This window comes from Lottia gigantea (genome assembly GCF_000327385.1).
Source record: "Lottia gigantea unplaced genomic scaffold LOTGIsca_14, whole genome shotgun sequence".
Lineage (NCBI taxonomy): Eukaryota > Metazoa > Mollusca > Gastropoda > Lottiidae > Lottia > Lottia gigantea.
This window is the reverse complement of record NW_008707617.1, coordinates 616,459-627,684: the sequence shown is the minus strand read 5'-3', so window position 1 is coordinate 627,684 and position 11,226 is coordinate 616,459. Positions and strand designations below refer to the sequence as shown.

The 11,226-nt window shown below is 31.0% G+C and overlaps 1 protein-coding gene across 1 annotated transcript; it reads right to left on the bottom strand.

The window, feature by feature from the left end:
- Positions 1–3,445: 3,445 nt before the first annotated feature.
- On the bottom strand, positions 3,446–9,499 carry LOTGIDRAFT_112005 (hypothetical protein; the record flags this gene model as incomplete). Its single annotated transcript, XM_009049619.1, has 12 exons — positions 3,446–3,655; positions 3,945–4,061; positions 4,362–4,491; positions 4,914–5,076; positions 5,961–6,022; positions 6,189–6,310; positions 6,659–6,806; positions 7,192–7,467; positions 7,744–7,839; positions 8,218–8,435; positions 8,899–9,015; positions 9,389–9,499. Coding segments are annotated over 12 exons (1,770 nt in total), but the record flags the coding sequence as incomplete, so codon positions are not given.
- Between the last annotated feature and the right edge of the window lie 1,727 nt (positions 9,500–11,226).

Here is an 11,226-nt window from a genome sequence, read left to right as displayed (position 1 = left end):
AACTGAGTTATCTATATGCATTTATCCTCAGCTCACAAATCGAAGGAACCTAAATGGAAGTACCTATACTGATCTTAGCCAGTAAATTATTGCTAGATTAAACTAGGAAAGTTCACCAACCACATAGCTTCAGTGCCAAAACTGAACAAGGCAGGTTCACTCTCCACATAGCTTCAGTCTCTAAACTGAACTAGGAAGGTTCGCTAACCACATAGCACCAATACCCAAAATGAACTAGGCAGGTTCACTGACCACATAGCTCTTGTGAATTAGACTTGTTCACTGACTACATGGCTCTTGTTAACTAGACTGGTTCACTGACTACATAGCTCTTGTTAACTAGACTGGTTCACTGACTACATAGCTCTTGTTAACTAGACTGGTTCACTGACTACATAGCTCTTGTTAACTAGACATGACTATATAGATTTTGTTAACTAGACTTGACTTTTGTTGACTAGACTTGACTACATAGCTCTTGTTAACTAGACTTGACTCTTTGTTGACTAGACTTGACTACATAGCTCTTGTTGACTAGACTTGACTACATAGCTCTTGTGAACTAGACTTGACTACATAGCTCCAGTCCAATAAGCTAAACTAAACTGATCTCGACTGTCAAAACTGAATTAAAGAAGAGAACCAAAGTGAAAAAATTATACTTTATTATATTTTAAATTCATTTCATATACATTATTGTATAAAACAGTTGAAATATTGGTTTTCAAATTAAAATGTATTTTTCAAAAATAGATCGTGAAACCAACAAATAATGACAATAAGAAATATTTGAGCAACTGGAAACTGTTTTGTTATCAGTCTTAAATAATGATCCCTCCATTTTATTTAATTAAATATATACATGTATACATAAAAAAAAAACTAATCTAAGGTACAAAGCTACTTAACCAAGTACCAAGCTGAACTGACCATGTACGAAGCTGAATTAACACTTATTAAAGCTAAAGCAACCAAGTACAAAGGGAAATGATAATATACATACACAGATAACTTGAGAAGTCATGAAATAAAGGCAATAGTGCAAACTACCTATATGAGAATTGTCATGTGTAGGATTTTAATTCTGATAAATGCTTCAGATGGCTATAATTGATATTTATCAGCTAGTAAAGTCAGTATTTATACTGTTTTGGTATATTCATATAACATTACAAATTGTGATATAATTTACTTCTCATTGAGCTATGTCTACTCAAGAAAAGATCTATCTTTAAGCTAAACAAGAACAAATTACTCAATATTACAACAAGAATGAGCTCGAAAATAAATATTTACTACAACTAGGGTTATAAAGCTTAATTTCAGCTTTCTGTGTCTTTCTTTAAAACTTAAATCTGACCTTTGACATTTCACTATATGAGCAATGGTCATGATTTCGAAAATAAATGAAAAAAATAACTTTCTGGAAGTGTTTTTGTGTTGAATTGCAATAGAACTGGACGTAAGATTTGAATTCTGATAAGTGATACAGGTACATGAATTGAGCTGTCAGCCAGTAATTAACATATTTAGAGGATAATCTTGCTTAAAAGATGCTTCAATGTTTTAAGTATGAAATACACAGATAAACTCGCCTCCTTGTAGTACTGCGCATCTTTTAAATTTTTGCCACAAAAAATGATATTTCAAAGTATTAAGTCCTACAGCTCTAGATGGTTAGTTTCCTTTCTCTCTGAGGGAGATTACATAATGAAGAAAGGTCACGAAAAATGGTTTTAGTAATAAAATGGATGAGCAGAAAGATGATATAAAATAATAACAAAGTTATGTACTAAATATTATAATAAATGCAAATCATTGCTTAATGAACATCAATATAAAAGAGATCAACATTGTTACAATGGTGCTTTGTCGACTAGTTTAAGGCACTTAAGAGATAAAAAAGATTTACAAACGTTCAAGATAGGTTCCTGCATTTTTTATATTGGATAAAAGTAGAAATTTTGTAAGCAAAATTATTTTTTCACAAATAGATGATTGGCTATTCTAAATATATTATGACATAATTTGATCCTTAACTTGCATAATTTAACAAGTATAGATGGATTTTTCGTCATATCAGTTTGCAAGTGAATTTTTGAAAAATATATAAAATCTAAATTAGAAAATATACATGACTCCATCTTTATGTATTATATTAGGAGCTTAAAAAGTTAAATCATTTGAGTGTAGTCAATATATACTAATCAAGTGGGTATACAAAATCATAAATAAAAATAGGCATAAAACGAAGCATGAGATATATCGATGAAATTCCATGGCCCGCTTATGATTGACATGGAAGATGGTTGAAAATTCAAAATCCATAACTGCCCATTACCAAACAATTGTTTACACTATAATAACAAAATTCTTAATATTAAAAGCGAAAATATGTAAACAACAATACAAAGGGCAGTAACTCCCTAACTACAAAACCTTTTCCACCCAAATATAACGATACTGTAAAATGATGGAGTTTTTTTGCAATTTCTTCAAACGAAAATTAACATCCGTAATTTTCAGACCAATCAAATGGGGCCAAAAACCCCCTACGATAGTCCATTGAAGGCATGAAAGACTTTTGGACTTTTGGTCTCAAAAATATCAACTTATATGAAAATAGAATGATAGGATTTCAGAAGGTCACTTGATGATTTATATATAGTTGCATACTAATTTTTACATGTAAAATTGCACCATCTTGTCCCTTGTATGCAAGGACTATTGAACAAACACAAAAATAAGACCCCTGGGAATTGAAACTGATATTGGAATTGGTATAATTCAACCCTTTGAACTTAAACAGCAACCAAATATGGATTTTTACTGACAGAGGTTGAAAACAGAAAAATTGATCAAAACCATTAAATATTGCATTATCGTATTCATAGAACATTATAGATATTCAAATAGATGGTATCAATGTTTCTTAGAAACGACACTGTCAAGACAGTAGTTTATGTCCATCGGTAAAATTGTTAACATGAATTACTTGAATTTATAAATATAGTGTATTCAATTCATAGAAATGAAAAACTTGGATTTGAAAAAATGAATCATACATGTACATTTCCCTTTAACTTAAAGATCTTTTATGGACTAAATAATTCAACAAGAATTAAAACATTCTAATTATAACAAAATACAGGCACTTCTTGAGCAGGCACACATTGTGTTAACTTAACACAGGGCAGAAGTGAAAGATCTTGTTTTTCAAACACATAACTAAACACAGCCAAGATCTTAAACCTAGAAACATTTATTCTTATTAAGTAAGGTTGAATGTTCAAGACTTTTTGTACATTCAAACCTTTTGGTTGTCAATATATGACTATCAAACAAGTAGATCATGAAATGGAAAAAATGAGTAACAAAACACGTAAAAGCAACTTGGTCCCTCAACAACTTTCTTGTTTCTTCTATAATGGTTCTTCACAATACCTCAGAGATCAGCTCCCTCAATATCTACTAAATTTTTTAACATTGTTTTGGCGAAAGACATGCGTCCTGTAATATCTGACTTGCAGCCATCTTGGATTATTTGGACAATACTAAATGTTTTGGCACATCTATCCGAGTCTATATAAGTAACAATATAGTCGTTATTATAATAACTTAGTATAATTTTGGTGTGGTCATCGAAAAAATTCACCTGAAATAACAAAATATTACAACAATGAGAAATATATTTAAAAGCACACTCTGCACAGAAGACATAAAAAAGATATCATTGAAATAGGATAAACTTAGTTGTCATAGCCCTTGGTTTTTCAAGATAATCAGAGTAAATAATTTTGTAATAAGATTACTGATTAGCAGCAGTTGTCATCAATGCAGGCATCATCTGCCAAATTTTGCTATCTGTGTGTTCAGTCTCAAATAATGAACCTTCGACTAGATATCATCATAAAATATAGCAACAGTGGCTACTAAAAACTTACTTGTAGAGTTCCATCACTTAAATATAAAACAATAGCTTTAGTTGTACGGAACCATTTCTTTAAATACAGACTTCCTGACCAGGGTTCTTTTGATAACTGATAACCTATATTTCCTCCCTAAAATATCATTATAATAAATTATTCCTCTTTTATAGCAATGTTATAGATGAAAACTGAGGCTGCATTCAGTTGTTCAAATAAGACAATAAATCAAGGCCCTGAGAGCCAATAGAGCTCTGGATGGAAATCAAAATCTGTCCTAGCTCATTTTACCTCATAGTACACTGTACAGCTATTCTTAAAAGCACAATCCCATGCAGAGAAGTAGAACACTCAGTCTTCTTTCTCATCCAATTTTATTTATTAAGGATATTAAGTAAATGATAATGGCCGATAATCTGATAATGGCTACTGTACCTGTATTAAATGTTCATCCATATAGCGAGCAAAATATTGCAATAAGGTGGTTTTTTTATTTAAATCTTCTGGTACATAATCTTGTTTATAGGCTGATAATTTACCAGTTAAATCATAATACTGCATAGATCTGTAACGAGTAATATTTAAACAGAACCTTTAGTATGTCATATGTTGTCATTGAAAATTTCAATCAGTAGGATATTCAGCCATTTGAAATTTGCTTTCGTCCTGCAATTTGATACACGTTTTCATGTCTGCAAAACAGTTCAAATGCCAATTGCTAAAAAGTCCATTAATTACTGTTACAACATTAATCACAAAATTGATAGTGGTCATTTTCAATGTGGTCTGTTTTGATTAGCTAAAATTGAAGTCTATCAGATGATAACAGCGAAAAAGAAGTCTATCAGCTTATAACAGTTACAATTGAAGGTGACAGATAAATCAATAACCATGTCCCATTAGGATGGTCAGTTGGTAGATGATAATTAACATTCGCTTAAAGCAAAAACCAATATCTTAGACTATGATCTTCAGAATAAAACCTACCTTCCATCTGGTGACAATAATACTCTGGATGTATCATTAAATAATACTCCCATAGAATTATTCGACAGTTGAAATCCAAATCCATATTTATTAGAGTAGTCCACCCATTTTGTTACCCACACCATCTTTTTATCATTGATTTCAGTTGGATCTTGAGTACCATCTTAAAATAGAACAAAAGTTGGAATATAGAACAGAATGCTGGAATTGATCACAGATCCCAATATACTTTGTTTTTTTTAACTGTTATACCCCTACATGTGATGTAGTGTTACATAAAAGTTAATTGTGATAGAGTTCACCCGTCACTAGTTACCTCCCCTTAACTGTTTACATTGAGCATTATGGGATAGGAAAATGGCCATGGCATAGTCTGCCATGTCTCTTCAGGAATCACAATAACAAGGAAATCTTCTGTTGACAACTTGACATTGCTCCACCACAGAGTAAGTCTACTTTATTATGTTCTTAAGAATATCAGGAAACTTTCTAAATCATTTATGTAAATTTATATTCATAATTATCAAGGAGTAAGGGTTTTATTATGGATGGTTATATCAGGAATCTCTATTTTCTATATTCATACAACTTACTGTTTTGGATCAAGAGGCTTACTATATTGGATCAAGAGGCCTTTTCTTATTATTGTTTATTTTTGTATTGTACCTCCTTCTTCCACCACTACCTACCTTGAATTGTGGACTGGAGTTTGTAATAAAGATTTTAAAACTGAACTAAACTAATTTTGTTTTAACTTGAGTTGAGGACATTACATGTGATGCAGCTTTGAAAAAGCTCTAAATTGGGAAATAAAAATGTAGGCACAACTTCCCCTATGGCACATGTCCCTATATCCAAATCTAGAGCAGAAAAGTATGATGGAATTTTTAATGAAAGATTCTGTAAGTTCACAAGTAAAATTCAGCTTTATGTTTTAAAGTGGTCAGTGATGTCATGATGTCATTGAAATTCCCTTTTCTTTTCAAAGCTTTAATAGTACCCTAGTCAAATTCTTACAATACATTGTAAAATAAATCAGTTACTTACCCTTAGGCATATGCTCTAAACAGGTTGATAAAACTTCTAACATTCTAGCAGCAGATCTAGGTCTGTTAGAAGCTGCAAAACAAATATACACATGATAATGTTAGTTACATACAGTGTATAATATGATTATTCATTGAGCCTCAAAGCAAGAGAAATCTTTCAATTAAATTTTGTTTTATTTCCAACACATTTTTCCTTTGATCCTTAGATTGAATATGCAGTTGCTACTTACATTGTTTCTGAGAAGGTGATTTCTCTATCAAAACATCTTCTATAGTTTCTTTGATAACTGATTGAATTGGATCATTTTTACTATTACTCTTACCATCTATAACATCATTGCTTGAAATCTAGAATATAAACATCTTTATGAATATAGAGTCAGCACAATCTATAACATCATTACTTGAAATCTAGAATATAAACATCTTTATTAATATAGAGTCAGCACAATCTGTAACATCCATGACTTGAATCTAGAATATAAACATCTTTACTATTCTATAGTCAGCACAATCTATAACATCATTACTTGAAATCTAGAATATAAACATCTTTATTAATATAGAGTCAGCACAATCTATAACATCCATGACTTTAAATCTAGAATATAAACATCTTTACTATTCTATAGTCAGCACAAACTATAAGAATATGTTTTCTTATTAAGTATTAATACATAAATGAAATCATGAAACTGCTTTACGAACCTCAACATCTCCCTCCAACTGTATTTGATTAAAGGCACTAGTTAATTTCATAACTTCATCACTTTTACTATCAGCATAAGATAGAGGTCTGAAAATATAAAACATGGTGTCTTCAAATACCCCCAAAAAATACATGCTATGTTCAAAAGATGGTGATCATAGCCTCACTAGCTACAACTGCCACATTACAAATTACAGTGAAGCAACAGTTTTCTTTCGGACTTGACATCAGGGCTTTTAGCTTATATACTGAATCTCCATAGAAAAGTCTTTTCCATTTTGAAGTTTTGGAATAAGACCACAAAGAGTTATCTCAGCAGTTGTACATTTTCAGATCTCACTAAATTTCTGATCAAACTTCATGAAAAATTGTGTTCTAGACTATAGCATAAAAGGAATTACTATAAAAAAAATTTGCTAACTTGGCTTGCTTAAAAAGCTTCCATACTAGTTGGACATCTTAAGATGGTTTTCTGACATTATGTTTCGCAACTAAGATTGTTTTATAGTAAATTATTTACCTATTAAATTTGGTATATACAGGAAATTTTGGAATTGAAAAACAACAGGCAGGAGAAAGAACTTTAGGCAGATAACCACAAGTAAAGAAGTCATCTTTAACAATGTCATCTAAATTTGGGCGTTGATCTGGATCAGGTGATAAACACTTTCTGATGAGATTTTTGGCAATGGTTGAAAGACTATTTGGTAATGTATAGATATTTTCACTAATACGTAGGTATGTTTCTTTTAATGTGGAGGTTTCAAATGGTGGTCTACCAACTAATAAGGCATACCTGGAAAAAATAATAAGTTCTATTCATAAATGGAAATCATATAAGTCATGAAAATCGGTGCACTGTGGCATTAATACTTTTTCTTGCATTAAGGGTGTGCATATCTACAGCATTTAATTGCCTAGTAGACACCATATTTAGCTATGTAAATACAAATTACTTTTGTTCCAGTTTGGCTCAAATAAAGTAAAGGCGCTTACTCACAAACTGTGGATCAAAAATTGAAGTTGAAATTAAACAAGATCATGAATATAGATAATACAAGCTTCTACTTACATGACACAGCCTATAGCCCAAATATCAGCACCAAAACTATGTCCTTTCTTTAAGAGAACTTCTGGAGCAATGTAGTTGGGTGTTCCACAGACTGTCCTATAAAGAGAGATTTATCTTATTATAGTCAAGCTGAGACGAATTGTGTTCATTGAGCACCATGTGGAATCTCAAAAATTTGACAGAGACAATAATCCTATATGATGTACTATAAACAAAAATAATTATTCTTAGTTTTCAAATAGTAAAATCTGATTATAATTCTTTTAATATTGGGTTACTTCCCTTATATACTTAGAATTTCAGTGAAACTTAGACCTTTGATAACTATGTTATTGGTACTCGAACATGCAAAAGAAATAAATGGTTAAAATTACATTTCAAACCTCAATTCTTTATTCTTAAGAATGTCAGATGAAAATGCACTGAGTTACAAAAAATCAGACATATAATTATCCAAAATAAATAAAATCTTACATTTTCTTTTCTCCCTCAAAGTCTAGTCGAGTAGCAAGGCCAAAATCAGCTATCTTGAGTTCCATCTGTTCATTCAGTAACATATTGCCTAGTTTGAGATCACGATGTATGATATATTTACTATGTGTGTATTTGACTCCTTCTACTAGCTGTCTTATATAAAATCTCACTTCTGGTTCACTTAAGGTCTTTCTATGTTTAATCACATGTACAAGGGACTGAAACAAAGATTCAAAATCATATGTACACTGTGCATCATAAAGAATCTGTGTCCAAATATTGACTATGCATTGTGGAATACCGAAACCTAAAGTAGAGCCGTATGACTATGAAATTGCCGATTATCGCTTGTAAAAGTGATTCTGATTGGCGAGATAGTGAGGCCCGATTGGCTGCTATAATTTGCGTTAGCAGTACGCAACCTTTGTATAAATCTTGTTAGATTACAATGAATAAGCTTATTGAAAAAATGGAGAAAAAAAAATAACGAAATAGTAACAACAAGAGCATTTTTCTATATTCTTTGTGACTTTTTGTAACATTTTTTACTTTTTTCAAAAAGCCTCCAAGATGGTTGCAGAAGTACAATACAATAAATCTGTTCAGAGATTCAGACATGCGTAGACAAAGTTTACAGATTTATTGATAATATAATCTTAGTTACATTGGCAATAGTCTTACCTTTCTGCTGCAGTTTTCTAAAATAATATACACATTTTCATCATCTTCAAAGTAACTATGAAATTCAACCACATTACGATGTTTAAGATCTCTTTGTAGTTCTACTTCTCTTATAATCTGAAATTAAAGAAAAATTGTGTCAAATCAGTTATATCATTGTTTCGTTATGTACAAAAATAGTGGTCGTGGATTTTAATCTTGGTTGGTATGTGATAGTTTGTGACTTTGAATGATTCATCTTAATATTTCAGTCAACCCAGATGTAATTAGTATGGATTATCTGAGAAAGATCAATGATAAGAGGGAAGACAAGATCTCCAACTTTTCTCCATAAATCTCATCATTTAACATCAGGAAGGAATTGTCTAGACTGTGACAATTCTATAGTCCCCTATGTATAATGATACATAGAAATGTCACTAGCCTTGCTTAACATGCAACACTAAGCTTTCATAAGAGGCTTGTTTAAGGTTTCTACAGAAATACCTACCTTTTGTCTTTGATGTGGTTTAGCTATTCTGGTTTTTGAGATGATTTTACCAGCATATATCTTGTTGGAATTGAGATCTAAAAGTTCATAACATCTTGCAAAACCACCCTGAAAAACATGATTTATAAGATATTTTCATCAAGATCATCTAGTATCTAGTGGTAATCAATTTGCACAAAATTGACAAAAACCACAAATGTTTTGACTGAAAATTGGAAAGGTGCAAATTGATTCTATCAGTGTCCCTAATACACACAAAGAGTTTGGAAATTCTATTTGCAGATATCTGTTAAAGATACATCAATTATGGGCCATACTATAAGGTTTTATATGAGTGATAATAATTATAGATTATAATATAATATAACCATCTGTTACAGTATTGATATATTACTATTATATCACCTAATACTGAATCATTTTACTATAACAATATCATAGAATAGAGTTCACTTAGTTTACTTACTCATAGTCTTAGTCTAGAAATCCAAAAGATTAGGATCATAATGCTGCTGTCCAGCAAAAATTTCCCTCATTGCGCATTGCATGATGTAATGAGGAGAACTTAAAACTCCATTCATTTAATTTTATAGCTTAGGTCTGTTTATTATTGGAACATTACCTTATTTTCAAAATAATTGTCCTGTCCTGATGAGGATTTTATATCCTAAACATACTTTCAGTTCAATTAAGTTTACAGCCAATGCCAACATCTTACAAGAAATAGGAAAGATGCAAAATGAAGCTGTTCGCTGAACTGAACTCAAACGATAATATCAAAGTATGTTCTGGACAAAAATACTCATCAGGACTACTTTGAAAATAAGGTAAGGTTATATTACAACTTGGACTATAAGTAAAGTAAGGATGCAAGCTGTAAGTGTCTCCAAAAGGTTTAAAACATAGTGATTCCTTTTAATTAAAGACATGAAATGGAAATTCTGTCACCTAATTCAGACATATTTACTGGGTCAAGTGCATCAATCTTAATCAGGTCATAGATTTCAAATTTTCTTAACACAAGACCTAAATTTATCAATAGGTATTTTTTCCTATATTAACTTTGGTCTATAATGACTATTGAGGTGTTTTTTTCTTCTATAAAATAGACTGTTGGAGCTTATGATTTGTATAATAATAAAATTTTGTCACTTCTCAAGACCTACACAAAAGTTTTTCTAATTCACCAAGTCTTAACTGTATTGAATATAATTGGTCAACTATAAATTTTATTTTAAAAAATAAAGGACACTGAATTGACATTATTAGACACTAGCTTACCAACGTTGACATTTTTAGTTCTACTTAGTTTTGTCTCTGCCTGTGATGCCAAGGTGGGACAAATTACCAATGTTCTTACAAGGTGCATTAAAGATCTCTACACAGTTGGAAATTGAAAAAAAATAAGCTTATGCTGATGTGTCTCTCATAGCATGAATTTTTATAATCCCAATCAAGACCAAAACTGTAAGATATAAAACTTCATTTCTTTGCACAGGAAGCATTTCACTGCACAGGATGTAAGACCTAACTCTTAGTATAAGATTTTGTTCAATATCCACCCCTGTTTCTATTGACTATTGGAGGACATAATATTATAAAGAGAGAAAGAAAAGACATCTATTATTGACATAGAACAACCCAAACTAGGTCAAACTAACCCTGAGAAAAAACATTATGAAATGTAAATAGATCTCATTTTAACTTTCTCTTTTTCATCTCCCAATGTTTTGAATCTTAAATGTCTGACATCAGTTTTCTTTAATATGCTATTCAGGCATATTTCAGATATACAATCCACGACATGGACAACTGGATTGAAAATTTAAAGTTTATCT